The sequence below is a fragment of the Neovison vison genome, chromosome 1, assembly GCF_020171115.1.
Source record: "Neovison vison isolate M4711 chromosome 1, ASM_NN_V1, whole genome shotgun sequence".
NCBI classification, from domain to species: Eukaryota; Metazoa; Chordata; class Mammalia; order Carnivora; family Mustelidae; genus Neogale; species Neogale vison.
Genome location: NC_058091.1, coordinates 201,879,271 through 201,895,393, shown reverse-complemented (window position 1 = coordinate 201,895,393; position 16,123 = coordinate 201,879,271). Strand labels below are relative to the sequence as shown.

The 16,123-nt window shown below is 40.1% G+C and overlaps 1 protein-coding gene across 1 annotated transcript in view; it reads left to right on the top strand.

Moving 5' to 3' along the window:
• ADGRV1 (adhesion G protein-coupled receptor V1) overlaps positions 1-16,123 on the top strand; it is a 549,981-nt gene that overhangs the window by 443,772 nt on the left and 90,086 nt on the right. Inside the window, exon 86 of the mRNA XM_044265783.1 lies at positions 2,092-2,249. Coding sequence (XP_044121718.1) covers positions 2,092-2,249 — 158 coding nt within the window. The remainder of the gene's footprint in view (positions 1-2,091; positions 2,250-16,123) is intronic.

The following is a 16,123-nucleotide window of genomic DNA, read 5'->3' as shown; positions in this document are numbered from 1 at the left end:
TTTTAGTTAATCATACGCCTTTTACCTGGAAGATACAGGTCTTCTGGCATACAGATGAGAGTACAGGGATGATTCAGGCTTTGTACTGTCCAAATTAAATTCTAAAAGCCAGGATATTCATCATTCTGACATCTCTTTGCAGATGCAGAATGTGTATTGAAATATCTCTTGAAATGTGTCTTGTTTACTTGAGGAATACATTTGCCAGGTCATGTTAATTAAAAATAATACCTGAGGAAGGTCTATAATGTATCTCTTTTTAAATATGAAATTGAAGCACTGCTTTTCTCATTTGCTAGAATGGTAATCTCCTGATTACCCGTAGTTTGAATTTTGAGGTTTCCTTCTAAATAGTTTATACTTTTTCCTTGGGTTTTCTTCAGAATCCATTATTTTTGGCTTTATTGTTATCTTAGGTTTATAGATATTAAAAATGGAAAAGTGAGGAAAAGATATTTGACAGGAGTTGCTCCCTACTATTAAGATTTCTTGTATTTAAAAAAAAGATTTATTGTAATTAAAACTATTATATTATTATAAGTTGTAGGAGGTATGCTCTTTGTAATACTTCAACAACACAGTTTGAGATATTGAGCCTATTTAATGGTCCTTCATTTTGACATTTTTTATATTTCTTTTTTTTTTCAATTTATTTATTTTCAGAAAAACAGTATTCATTATTTTTTCACCACACCCAGTGCTCCATGCAAGCTGTGCCCTCTATAATACCCACCACCTGGTACCCCAACCTCCCATCCCCCCGCCACTTCAAACCCCTCAGATTGTTTTTCAGAGTCCATAGTCTCTCATGGTTCATCTCCCCTTCCAATTTACCCAAAAGCACATACCCTCCCCAATGTCCATAACCCTACCCCCCTTCTCCCAACCCCCCTCCCCCCAGCAACCCACAGTTTGTTTCGTGAGATTAAGAGTCACTTATGGTTTGTCTCCCTCCCTATCCCATCTTGTTTCATGGATTCTTCTCCTACCCACTTAAGCCCCCATGTTGCATCACCACTCCCTCATATCAGGGAGATCATATGATAGTTGTCTTTCTCCGCTTGACTTATTTCGCTAAGCATGATACGCTCTAGTTCCATCCATGTTGTCGCAAATGGCAAGATTTCGTTTCTTTTGATGGCTGCATAGTATTCCATTGTGTATATATACCACATCTTCTTGATCCATTCAGACATTTTTTATATTTCTTATGTAAAGAACAAGAGGATTTTCTGACTGAGTAAAACTTTCCAGGTACATCCCTGAAACCATTTTCCATGGAATTTCATTGTTACCAAAATAAATAATGTGAGTTTACCTTGAACCTCATTGATCTAAATAAACTCCCAGTAATCATAGATACAGTTGTGTAGTAGAACTTCCAAAGGGAAAGTTATCATTTTCAAGAGAATTAATGGATCTTGGGAAAATGTGTAACTTACAGGCGCCTAGGTGGCTCAGTCAGTTGGGTGTCTGCCTTTGGCTCTGGTCATGATCCTGGAGTCCTAGGATCAAATCCCGAGTTGGGCTCCCTGCTCAGCAGGGAGTCTGCTTCTCTCTCTCTCCTCTGTCCCTTCCCCTGCTCCTTCTCTCGCTCTCTCTTTCGCTCTCAGATAAATAAAATATTTTAAAAAAATGTATAACTTAGAAATGACAAAACTGTCTTTCACTCAAAAAACAAGATTATGGAAATGACAGAATGAGCCCTAGGATTCCTCAAATTTGCCTTTAAACAATGCTGCCTTTTATGCAGTGCTCAATGAGATCTTGGTCTATTAGGCCAACAAGATAGAGCTAGAAAAGCGTACATGCACTTCTCAAATTTATTTTGCCATAACCTCTGTTAAAGTTTTCTGAGCACCTCAGGCAGGATATGCATGTTCCATTAGAACCAACTCTGTGAAGCAGTGGGTTAGATTTAATCGTGTCGCCTCTACTCAAACAAAGCTTCAATCTAGCATCCAAAAATTGGCTTTTGCCGACATTTCAACACAGAGAGCTAGTATAAAGTGATGACATAACACATTCCAAACGTAAGAGCATTTATATAGAAGTAGTCTGATTTATCTCATCGTCTCTTCTCTCTTCCAGGTGTTTCATCCCGAACATCTACGCAGCTCTGTTCACGGCAGCCCTTGTTCCTTTAATGTGCCTTGTGGTGGTGTTTGTGGTGTTCATCCATGCCTACCAGGTGAAGCCACAGTGGAAAGCGTATGATGATGTCTTCAGAGGAAGAACAAATGCTGCAGGTTTGGAATGAACCCAGTTTGCACTTTGGAGATGGGAACTTTTTAATGGTGGGAAAGGGTCACTGAATAATTGAGAAAGAGAGAAAGAAAGAGGAAGGAAGGAAAGATGGAAGAAAAGGAGGGAGGGAAGGAGAGAGGAAGAAAAGTTAGACTCAGCTTCCAGCTCTGAAACCATAAGTTAAGCTATGGCTCCCTAGTTTCCCCACTCCTTGGCACTTTCTGACGTGTCTCTTTCTTCAGGACTTCATAGATTTTATTGCCAGTTCCAGTTTTGTCCTTAAGATATTAATGTTCAAGTAAATGCCTCACAGCCTTGGGAGCTACTTCCCCAGGCTTTCAAGTCAAGCAAGAACAATTTGTGTTCAGCCTCTGAAATCTATTCATTTCTCTCAGCTTCTGAGACTTCATCACAGACAACCCTCCCTAACGCTCACGAGTGCCGTGGTTTGCATGTGGAGTTCTGATTGTGCTGACAGATGTTTAAAAACATATGTGATTGGAGAGCTTCATAACTGGCTACACATGTCTGCTTACTTAAGAGTGCAAGTCTTTCCAACTCAAATTGGCTTTCAGTGCAGCTCATTTTTTCCCTTTGAATCATACTTAACATAGGTTTTTCATGATCTGATTCTTTCTTGTTGTTGTTGTTAGATTAGAGTCTCTCAGGAATTTTCTTAACGAGGAACAATAACCACACACCTGCATGGAGAAAATTCCCTCTAAAATCCCGAGCTGGGGCTGGGGACCCCTCGGGCCAATGAAGAAGTCTCCTCTCCTCTAAGTTTTTATAGATCTAAAGCCAAATGTGTGAGAGGGATTTTCACATTTTCAGAGCTTTTCAAAGCTTAAGCAGGATACCATATATGAAGTCCTTTGAATAGTGTTTAATACATTATCATCAGCTCAATAGATATTGTCACAGGATAAGACAATAATAAGATATTGTCACCTCTACTGTATGAAGTGCCTTCTAGCTTCCAAAGTGGGTCAGGGAACACGGGAAAGGATTTTCCTCACGAGGTAAAGAGAAGGGACTTTTTGACCTTAGTTTGTGGGCCAGTTTGTAGGACAGCTGTATCTACCAGCTCTTCTCTCTTCCTTCCCATTTAAGCATGCAGTCATTATGTGGGCAGAAATATTATTTAAAGTTATAATTAATCTTAAATTCTTTAAAAAAAAAGAAACAATATTCAATGTAGAAATCCTACTTTTTCATGGGACATAGCATTTATCCAAAAGCTGTGCTTTTATTCAACCTGGGATTCATTTTTTTTTAAAAGACTTATTTATTTATTTATTTGACAGAGATCACAAGTGGGCAGAGAGGCGGGCAGAGAGAGGAGGAAGCAGGCTCCCCACAGAGCAGAAAGCCTGACTCGGGGCTTGATCCCAGGACCCTGGGATCATGACCTGAGCCAAAGGCAGAGGCTTTAACCCACTGAGCCACCCAGGCACCCCCTGGGATTCACTTGTACATGCCTTTTTTGAACAGAAGATTTGTTTCTTTCCGCAAATGATAAGATTTCTTCTCTTCTCTGTATAATATAAAAATGCTAGTGTTTGGGCACCTGGGTGGCTCAGTGGGTTAAAGCCTCTGCCTTCTGCTTGGGTCATGATCCCGGGGCCCTGGGATCAAGCCCCTCATCTGGCTCTCTGCTCAGCGGGGAACCTGCTTCCTTGTATCTCTCTGCCTGCCTCTATGCCTACTTGTGATCTCTGTCTGTCAAATAAATAAAATCTAAAAAAAAAAAAAAAAGAGTTTAAAGAAAATGCTAGTGTTTGCATGTTTTTAAAAGTGAAACATAAGGGCCTAATGTAATGAGTTAATTTTTCTTCATGGCTAAATCACCTTTTGGATATGCTCCATCATAGATATAGTAGATATTAATACTCCAATTATCTGAAAAACATAGCCCTCAAGCATTAAACATAATGCTAAAAGCTTCAGCACTTGTTTCCCAACTAAGGAACCTCTTGCCATGAAATATTAATAGCAGTATTATTCTATCATAGCTTTTCAAATAAAATTATTATATTTCTAATTCCTCCATTCCCGTGACGATTTAGTCTAATAGTATTTCACACTTGGACTCATAGTATTCCTTGAGTGGTCACTAGTTCTAGTCTTTTTCTTCTCCATCTCATGTTCTCAGATGTCTATATTTCACCAATGTAAAGTGGATTCCCTCTCTCCAGCATTACAACCATTCAGGTTCTCTCTCATTGCCTGAGAAAAAGCCAGTCTCTTTGGCCTACAATACAGGAGCCCCTACTGTCCACCCACCGAGGCCGTCTTTTCATCCCCAAGTCAGTTACTAGTTATTCTGCATTCTGACCATGCCATGTATTTACTCTTTCCTAAATTTACCTGATCCCACCCTCTTTGCTCATGTAAGGAGAACTCTACTTCAAACTCTTCATTTTTAGTTAATAAAAATCTGTGTGTTTAGTAAATAATGTGGGGAACTGTGGATGAGAGAGAGGTGGAGGGGTTTTATTGCCCTCTCATAATCTCCATTCACTCCCCAAAGCTGTCCAAAACACACCCATAATCTAAGTAAAAATGGTTTAAGCACAAGTTAATTCCCCTAGACCTCCCTTTCCAACAAAGTACTACTCAGTCTTCCATAGAAATTCTGAAAGTTTCCAATGTGCTACCTCTTCTCTGAATTATAATTGCCTCTTCACTGAACCACACCAAGTAAGAATTGCCTATTTCCTCATCTATGCCTTTGAGGCACTTTTTCCCTACAGCCATTATAGCACTTATCTTAGAATGAAATGGTGACTTCTTTTGGTGTGTGTGGTTGATTTCATTAATAAATTTGGAATTCTTGGAGAGCAAGGGCCATTTATGATTCATCACTGTATCATCATGGCCTTTTAGAGTACTCAGTGGCTAGCAGGAGCATAGTTAATACTTGTTAATATTAATTAACTATTGTTAATAGTTCATATAATAAATGAATTAATCACAGATGTACCATAAAATCATATAGGTTTGTATCCTTAAGCTAAATATAGCATGGAAAAGAAGAGGAGTCATCAAAAGTAAAAATTAGAGTATTTATTTCGTTGATCTGTTTGTAGATATCCCTTTGAATGTTATTATCATTGGGGCTATAATTGTTTTCTTGACTTCTGAGATTCTCAAAAATATGTGTTCACCTCTAACTGCTGGTCTAATCTTTTCTATTTTATTTGCAACCTACTATACAATACACCTCCATTTGAGTATACTGCACTTACTTCAAATTCAAGATTGCTAGAAGGAAAAAAAAGAAAAGAAAAAACACGTCTACTCCACCAAGGAGCATTTGATGCCCTTTTTGAATCTTTTTACTAAAATTCCATTGCCTTGAGAAGTGTCCAGTCAGGATGGCACTGTAGATCTGTGTATTGCCCTCTGCCCTGCCCCATAGGAGCCTTTACATAGGAGTCAAGAGACAATAGAACAAGAGAAGGTATTTTTTATTTATTTTTAAAAATTTTTTTTCTTAAAAATTTTATTTATTCATTTGAGAGAGAGAGCACAAGCAGAGAGGCAGAGAGAGAGGGAGAAGCAGACTCTCTGCTGAGCAGGGAGCCTGACGTGGAACTTGATGGGATCATGACCTGAGCCTAAGGTAGACGCTTAATCATCTCAGTCACACAGACATCCCAAGGGAAAGTATTTTTTTAAAGTGGACATCTCTGTGTCTCAGAAACAGAGCAGGAACACAAAGTAGAAAACTAGACTGAAACGATGGGCCCAGTGTTTTTTTTGTGTCCACAAGCCAGTGGCTACAGGAGTAGCTCAACTGCCATGGAGTGAACTGGGACCTGAAAGCTTTCACCCAAGACAGGGAGACTGGGGCAGTAGCACCTGCATGAAAGAAGCCTGAGAAAGCTCTGGCGCCATACCCTGCACTTGGCTAAAGGCCTTTGGAAGTCCAGGGAGAATGGAGACAAAGCATCTCCTCAGTTCCTTGGGCCTAGTTCTCTAGAGTTTGTGGACTGAATAGCTATCCTATCACATGTCACCATGGGGACAGGAAGCCCAAGACATCGAACTAGTTCTCTTGGAACAGGAGAGCTGACTGGAGATGCCCATGAAGCATTTGACAGAAAAAGGTAAGCAGACAAAGAGAACAAGCAGAGACAAATGCTTTCTACTCAGGATTAGCTCCCATATAGAAGTTTCAAACATTGGAGGAAAACCAACAGCCCTTAAAGTCAGCCATCAAAACGCTAAATTTAGGGGCACCTGGGTGGCTCAGTAGGTTAAAGCCTCTGCCTTCGGCTCAGGTCATGATCCCAGGGTCCTGGGATCGAGCTCCACATCAGGCTCTCTGCTCAGCGGGGAGACTGCTTCCCCCTCTCTCTCTGCCTGCCTTTCTGCCCACTTGTGATCTCTTGCTGTCAAATAAATAAATAAATAAAATCTTAAAAAAAAAAAAGCTGAATTTAAGCCAGAAAAGAATTTAAATAGACAATAAACTATAAATAACTTTGAGAAGTATGTTAGGATCCTAGAAAATACAGAGCTGGAATCCTCAGACTGTGGCCCTCCTGGCTGCTCACCTGTTTGCCCCTGTCATCTCTTCCTTAACAGCTTCTTTGAGGTGTCATTTACAGGCAAAGGTCATCTGTTTAAATTGTGCAGGTCAGTGGTCTTTAGTATATTTATGTAATCATGTGACAATCACCATAAGCTAATTTAGAACGTTTTCATCACCTCAGAAAGAAACCCCTTTCCCATTAGCAGGCGCTCCCCATCCTACACTTCCCTAGGCCCTAAGTAACCATTAATCAACTTCCTGTCTCTATAGATATGTCTATTCTACACATTTCCAATAATTGGATCATAGAATATGTGGTCTTCTGTGTCCGGCTTCCTTCACTTAGCATAATGTTTTCAAAGTTCCTGTGTATTTTAGCAGGTACCAGCACTTTGTTGTTGTTATTTTAACTGACAAATAATATTCCTCTGTATGTGTACAGTACATTTTGCTTATCTGTTCATCAGTTGATGGACATTTGGGTCATTTTCACCTTTTGGATATTACAAAGAATGCTGCTATGGACATTTTTTTGCAAGTTTTTGTATTAACATGGGTTTTCATTTCTCTTAGGTATATACTAGAAATGGAATTGCTGGGTCATATGCCAGCTCTGTGTTTAATATTTTGAGGCACTGCCACACTGTTTTCCAAAGTGGCTGCCATGACCTGTTTTTGTAAGTAAATTTTTCTTGGAACTGAGCCACACCCATTTGCTTACATGTATTCTATGGCTGCTCTCACAATGCGGAGTTAAATCTGTATTGTTGCACCTGGGACCATGTAGCCTGCAAAACCTAACACGCTTAATATCTGGCTATTTACAGAAAAAGTTTAACAACTGACCCTCATATAAAGAAATATTTATCCACTAAAAACAATGAAACATAAGAAACAAAAATAAATATAAACAGGCAAATATCAGAAATCTCAACACTGAAAAATATACTCTTTGAAACTTTAAAATATCTTAATATTTGAGGTAAACCCCAGGTGAGAAGCAGAGACGAGGAATGAATTAGAATATGATGCTAGGACTGAGGAAATCACCAAGGTGACATACAAAAAAGAGAACATACCAAAACTAAGCTAGGAGGTAGGAGAAGAAATGGCCAGGAGAAAAATATATAGGGAGTGGAGAAAAAGAAGATTGGAAGACGTGATGGTTGAGAATTTTTCAGAACTGAACACAAGTTAACACAATTACACATAAAGTAAATACCTACATTATAAAAAGGGGGGTTGAGAGAATGCTGAGAAGTATAGTATATTAGCAAAAAACAAAGTACCTTTTGAAAATTCCCATGTCTCTGTTTTTGGAAAACTGGAGAATGAATCCCTTTTCTTCACTTCTGATATTCTCTATTGTTTATAAGTGGCCACCCCCATCCCCCCCACTCCAGAGTTCAGATGCCACAATGAAACACAGGCCACCAAGTTCTCCGTGACCCTCAGCTTCAGAGGCAACACGCAGACCAGTGCCCAAGCTCTTCTCCACTCTCCTCTGAGAAACCTGCCGTTTTTCCACCCCATGTACATTTAATACCTGAGAAGGAAGGTGGTTCTAATTAGGCTCAGGCCGATCCCACTTGGTTCTGTGGTTCCAAGCATACACAAAGGCAGTGTTTTTTCCCCCTCTCAGGCAGCTTAGATGGTTTATAATTTAGTTATATTGTGCCTTGCATTTTTTTTAACTGTATGAGCATTTTTAGGTAGATGGTATCATGAGAAGTAGATTCTCAAGTAATGAATGAGGAGCTACAAGTGAATCTCCTCTTCTTATAAAAGCACAGTTTCCTAGTTTTCCAAATGATGTTTAAGTTTTGAGTATTTGGGGTCATACATTGCCAAGGGGTTTTTGTTTGTTTATAAATCACTTTTAACAAGGAGTCAGGTGCATTATGAGAAGGAAATGTCAGTTCATAGCTTCATTTATAGCCAAGCTGGATTTTGTGTTTAGGTAACTGGGTTGATTATGATTATTTACTAACCTTCAAGTTTTAGGTTTGGTAAACAGACGTGATTAGTTAACTCCAGCATCAGGCCTCTTTGAGTAAATGGAGAGCTTGCATCAATCATTTCGTTAGGCCTGGAATCTTCCATATTTCTATAAAACCATTCTCCAAACGAATCACTCCTATGCAGATTAGATGTGTCTGACAACACGAGCAATCTTCTATCAACACTGCTGTGTGTGGTTATGACTGCTAAGTACCATTCCCTTTACCCTCTGTATTTTGAGGGACTGTTTTGGTTCTGCTAGTCTTTAATTTCAGAGTTCAGATAAACTCAGTGAAATCTAAGGGAAAGAGAGAGACACAGAAGGAGCTTCCCGTGAATAAAATGCACTTTTGTGCTATAGTCTCCCAAAGATGGCCACTGTCAACCCCTTCCTTTCTGAGTGTGGTCTGGGGCGGTGATCTGGCCTTCTGTGGCCCTTTAGCTGTCAGACTGCTGTGAACCACATTTTCAAAGGTCAGTGGCTCCTAATGAGATTCACTGGGCTCCTCCACCCTTCAGTGGGGCAAGTGGGCAGGGAGGATGAGTCAGGACAAAGGTATGTTCCCTGAACTAGATTTCAGTGTCTGAAACAGCATTTTAAACAAAGCCTATAATTTTAGGGTTTGGTTTTGATCTCTGGCAATGATAAGCTTGTGTCTCTTTTTAGGCTCATTAGAATTTACTGGTTCTTTCTGAATCATCATCCAATTCCTATGTGAGGAATGATTCATGGATCAGGGAAGGAAAATTAATTTGAATAAAAAGAGGAAGTAGCTGATTACAAATCCCTTTCTTATAAAAGCCCACACATATGTGTCAGTATGTTATCTAAAAAGGTAATGGTGGCTTGATCCAGCTACCTGTGGGCAGCACAAATCTGAGTTGTGTGGAATCTCCACTGCTCTCCCGACCACTTCTCTGCTTGGGAGTGTATTTGAGGGTGAATGCTTCCATTTTTTTTCGGAGGCTCCATTTCCTCATATTGAGAGAGAATAACAACAGTAAAGTAAGCAAAGATTGCATCAAAATTATGGAAATTATGGAAAACTTGCTATAATGAGTATATCACATATGATCCCTTGTACCCTAAAGTTGAGTGACTTTTTTCTCCCTGGACATTTTGAAAATTTCAAAAAGAGTTTCAGCAAACTCGGTGAAATCCAAAGGAAAAAGAAGAAAAGGAAACAGTCCTGGCAAGTGCGGTACACTCTGTGCTGTGTTCTCCAAAGAAGGCCCCTCCCTTTGCATGTGTGCTTCTCCCCACAGAAAGCGGTGGAGTCTTTTTTTCCCCTCCCTTGAAATCTGGACTTGCTCAGACTCGTATAACGTGATTCGAGTGAGGCTGCCCCATAATGGGCCTAGCCTTTAAGAGGACTAGCACTTTCAGCTTCCTTTCTCTTGGAAATCCGCCACCAAGTCCAATTACTCTGAGACCACCATGGTGTTAGGAACCCCAAGCTAGTCATGCGGAGTGGCCATGTGAATAGACATGCTTGGCAAGTTGTTTCAGGCATCCCAGCTCTGATTCCAGACACGTGAGTAGAGAAGACTTCTTGGAGGTTCCAGCCTGAGGAGACACACACAGAGCAGAAAAACTGCCCAACGTGGACTGTAGGACTGTGAGAAGTCATAAATTATCTTAAGCCACTAGGTTTTGTAGTGGTTTATTACATAGTAATCAATAGCTGAAACACTCTGGTTCTGGAATCCTTATGATTCTCATATCAAAATTCTAAGTATGCCATTGTCACTTCAAATTTTATTGCTTGCAGAAACAGACATGGTTTATAAATAAAAACGGGGGGGGAAATGTAGGATTTTTGTTTCCTAAAGTGAAGTTGATGCTTCCACTAAAGTGAAGTAAAAGTAATCTTACCTAGTAACAGCATGTGCTTGAATAGGATCCAGAATGACCAATATAACAGGTTTCACATGTCCTTGGCAGCAGGCTGCTTGTTTGCAGTCTACTCCCAGTCCCACTGCTAAAAAGAAAATGAAAAAACAATGCCTAGGGACCTAAGGAAAACCCCAGAGCTTCTCACTAGACAATGAACAGTCTCTTCCTCTTGAGCTTGAAAAAGCTTTGTGAGTACAATTCAGTCTTCCCACATTTTGCCAGTGGTGGTAGGGAAAATCCAGAACATTTAAAGAAACTTTATAGATGCTCATCCTTGGCTTAGATTTATATCTATGACCTCAGTCTTTTTATAGATTCAAATTAGAAAACTCTGAACCTGAAAGATGATGTATAGTCCCTGAATGTTTGTTTTCTGCAGCATTTAAAAACTCTAAGAACAGTAATATCAGAAGTCAGTTTCCTAAGGCCTAGGACATTCAAATTAAAAAAAAAAAAAAAAAATAGGGGCTCCTGGATGGCTCAGTCCTTAAGCGTCTGCCTTCAGCTCAGGTCCTGATCCCCGGGTTCTGTGATCCAATCCCACACTGGACTCCCTGCTGAGCAGGAAGCCTGCTTCTCCCTCTCCTACTCCCGCTGCTGCTTTCCCTCTTTGTTAAATAAATAAATAAAATCTTGAAAAAAAGAAAGAAAGAAAAGAAAAAAATAAAATAGTAGAATTGAGAGAAAGCTTAATCTCTGTTTCAACTCCTGATTTACACATGTAACCAAAGAAAAAAAGGGACTGGTCATTTGTAACAGAGCTGAATCTTTCTAGAACTCAAGTTTGCTGAATGTCTTTACCTCATTGAACCTCCTTGTACCTTACCAGTCTCTTTGGATACTGATAAGGACAAGGGAAGTTCTCTGTGGAGGCTATTTCAGTATGAAACTGTTCAATTTACATTTGTTTTCTAGGTGAGCAGAGATCAATGAGTATGGATAAGATACTGGAAAAAAGAGTAAAGGGCTGACCTACGTACATGTGGCAGGTGTGAACTCTGTCGTGGTGGTCATGGTCATTACCCTCAGCACCACTGACAATTAGGGCTCACCATATGCTAGCCACTGAACTAAGCATTTTGTATATATTATCTCAGTTTTTACAAGAATCCTCTGAAGCAGGAATCATTATTCCGGCTCCCCCCCAACCCTGGCCGTTTTGTTATCAGAAGTTTCATTTGGTAGAGCATATGACTCTCAATCTTGGGGTCTTGGGTTCAAGCCAAAATTAGGTATAGAGATTACTTTTTTAAAAAGCTTCACTGAGGGGCCCCTGGGTGGCTCAGTTGGTTAAGTGTCTGCCTTCAGCTCAGGTCATGATCCTGGGGTCCTAGGATTGAGCTCCATTTTGGGCTCCCTGCTCAGTGGGAAGCCTGCTTCTCCCTCTCTTCCTGTCCTCCCCCAATCCCCATGCTCATGCTCACTCACTCACTCTTCCATGTTCTCTCTCTCAAATAAATAAAAATCTTTAAAAAAAAAAAAACTTTCATTGAGAAAAATAACGTGTAAACATTAAACTAAACCTAGAAAATACTGATTCCATAAAAGTAATTATTAGACTCCATTTCCCAGAAAGAATTTGAAGCCATCAGGTCTGGTAAATTATTCCTTCAATTTCTCATTTCCGAGAAAGACCGCCCGCTCTCCAGCTGGTACTAAAACACAGCTAGTTGTCCTCACTATTCTCATGTAGTGCAGACATAATAATGATAATAAACTTTTTAGAGCTCTTAGAAGGATTCAGTGTTGATTCATATAGAACGTTTAGTACACTCTCTGAAACATACTAAGCACTCAGTATATGTTGGTATTTTTATTACCATATCAACTCTCCCAATATGTAATTGACATGGAATACAGTCAGATATGTAACTCCTGTGTCCTGTATGGTTCCTAAATATCTCTCAAAGATGCCTTCCTTTTTTTTTTTTTTTTTTCTTCATGATTATGCCTGGTATAGTAGTCAGTTTGGGCTGCCATAACAAAATACCATTGACTGGGTGGTTTAAACAATGGAAATTTATTCCGCACAGTTCGAGAGTCTGAAAAGTACCACAGGCTGGATGCTGGCCTGTTTAGCTCCTAACGAAAGCCCTCTTCATAGGTTGCTATGGCCATCTTCTTGCTGTGTCCTCTCATGAAAGAAAGATAGTTCCCTCCTGTCTCTTTTATAAGCACTCTAATCCTGGGGCACCTGGGTGGCTCAGTGGGTTAAGCCTCTGCCTTCAGCTCGAGTCATGATCTCAGGGTCCTGGGCTCTCTGCTCAGCCGGGAGCCTTCTTCCCTTTCTCTCTGCCTGCCTCTTTGCCTACTTGTGATCTCTGTCTGTCAAATAAATAAATAAAGTAAAATCTCTATAAGCACTCTAATCCCATCACAAGGGTTCCACCTTCATGACTTAATTACCCTTTAAGTCCCCATCTCCAAATACCATTATATTGAGGGTTAGGACTTCAACATACGACTTTTGGAGGGACATAGTTCAGTCCAGAGTGCCTCAGTTATTTCCCCCATCATCTTTTTTTTTTTACGGTTTTTTTTTAAGATTTTATTTATTTATTTGACAAAGATCACAAGTAGGCAGAGAGGCAGGCAGAGAGAGAGGAGGAAGCAGACTCCCTGCTGAGCAGAGAGCCCGATGGGGGGCTCTATCCCAGGACCCTGCGATCATGACCTGAGCCGAAGGCAGAGGCTTTAACCCACTGAGCCACCCAGGCGCCCCATCCCCCATCATCTTATACCTAGACAGTTGCAATTGTCTTCAGACTGATATTCGCAATTCTTGTCTGTCTCCATTCTACACTGAACCACCTAAAAAGTGAAACTGATCACCTTAAAATCATTCAGTAGCAATCTCTAGACTGTAGGATGAAAAGAGAATGCCACTACTTCCCCACATAAACTCTCTGTACTGCAGCCATAATGAACTTGTGTTGTTGCCTAAAAGTGCGATGATTTCTATAAATCCAGACCTAGACAACACAACTGAATTCATTCTTACTTGCTGACTTCATCAGTTATGGTGGTCAGGGAAGAGAGGGAATGGAATCAAAATTACTTCCCATCTTGATGCCCATCATGAGTAAGTTTCAGTTGGGTGTTAGTAGAAGATATGGTCAGTATGGTATACATATGGTCAGTGTCTACGAGCATCACAGTGGCATTGTTGCTTAGGTGTATTGTGAACTCTTTGACCTTCAGTGTGGTTGGCATCTACTACTGAAGTATGCATACCATTGCCGTGCCTCAGTTTGGCCCAGAGAATCAATGAAACTTTCCCAGTTGCTTGTAACTTATGTGCATAGGCTGAATTTCCTTGGCAGTTTTTCTGTAAAGTAATAAAAAGTTGAAATTTTAATTTTCCTGGCATTCTCCATTCTTCTAAAGGACTTCCCTTCCCCGCCCACTGATCCTTCTTTATTTATCCTGGAGAAATTACCAATGAGGCATTTCTTCCTTCCACTTTGAAAGCTACATAAAACAGTTATTCATGTTTTGCTTTGATCTAAGAGCACATTCATTTCTTTTTTAAATGGATGACTGAAATCTTCCATTCAGCTGTTGACTGATGAAAATAAAATTTCTGATTTTTTTTAATGTGTCTCTCTCAAATTTGTATTCAGACTGTTGCTAAAGAATGTATATAAAACTCTACCAGAGAGTATAAAAATCAGTTTTTCAATGCTATTTTATCTTGTATTATTTACAGCATTGAAAACGTTATGCTCTATGAGCCACCTTATTCAGTGTCATTGTGGTGATCCTGTAACAGACCACGACTTTTTCTAGTCAGCCAAATCCCAGTTTCTTCAGTATAAATTCCAATCTCAATTTGCAGCTTTTTTGTTTACCATTTATTGCCATGCTCATTATTTAGAGGGAGCTCCAATTTATGATTCAATGCCTATACAATTCTTTAAAATATATATAGTTACAAAGTAATTGCTTGATCACACATTAATCACTTGCTACTCTATTAAAGAGAAGATCCAGATCGCTTCTCGGCCTTTTGGCTAAGATCAAGTGTAAAGAGAAGATCCAGAAACAAAAGAAAATAAGATTGCTAGAATTAAGGGAAACAGGAAGTGGTGATGCGTAACCTGGGGAATTAGCAATTGCATCATAGTTTCTTTAAAAATGTATACTTGGCACTGTGATCATAATGCCACTTAATAGTTTACATAGTATAAAACTCGGGAAGTTGAAAATGACATCTTTATAAGTTGTTTCCTTTCAGAAGAAAAGTACGCCATCACCATATCAAAAGTGAAGTTTGAGTTTCTTTGGGCCAAAAGGCAGTAACAAACTTGGTCTGATCCTTTCACAAAAGTACTCTTTCAGTTACCTTATCATAAGTGAAATGGCCTGCCTCATAAAAGATCACTTTCCTTACAACCAGTTCCAAGAGGCCACTCCTTCCAATTAATAGGATGTCAAAAATATTTGTGCTCCCTTCCGTAAGGTTACAATGTCCCTGGGTAATGATTTTGCCTATTTTTAAATCTATGCTTCTTGCTTTCACCACCCTTTCCTTATTCATGTTCCTGTGGTTCCCATTTCTCAGGCTAGCCTCCCTTCCTAGATCAGTTTCCCTCTCCACAACTCTCTGAACACAACCTCTGTCTGTCTGTCTCTGTTCCTTACTCCTTGTTCTTTATTCTCACTCTGACCTCCTTTCCTTTGACCCTGTTATGGGACAGTCTAAGAATATTTTCACTAGTTCTTTTGATTTCTTCACCAACTTGGCTCCCTCCTTAAGTGACTTCGTCAATCACCAGTCTAGTCTGTGCTGCGCGGTTCTCTTCCTTTTATTAACCAATTAGTCTATACTGTAATGGATAGTAGTTTATTCTAAGTAACCTTAACTGAGCCACCTCTGCTTCTCAAAAATCCTTTGGATTATCTTTCATTGATTCTTTTTTTTTCCTTTTCTTAAGATTTTATTTATTTGACAGAGAGAGCAGGAGAGCACAAGCAGGGGGAGTGGTAGAGGGAGAGGGAGAAGCAGGCTCCCCGCTGAGCAGGGAGCCCCACAGGGGGCTTGATCCCAGGACCCTGGAATCATGACCTGAGCTGAAGGCAGTCACTTAACCACCTGAACCACCCAGGCATCCCCCCCACACTTTTTAAAAAAATATATAATGTATTCTTTGCTTCAGGGCTACAGGTCTGTGAATCATCAGTCTTAAACAATTCACAGCACTCATCATAGCACATACCCTCCCCAATGTCCCTAACCCAGTCACCCTATCCCTCCCCCCTTCCCACCCCCCAGCAACCCTCCATTTGTTTCCTGAGATTAAGAGTCTCTTATGGTTTGTCTCCCTCCCCAGTCCCATCTTGTTTCATTTCCCCCCCTACCCCCCACAACATCCCCCCACCCTACCTCTCAAATTCCTCATATCAGAGAGATCATATGATAATTGTCCTTCTCT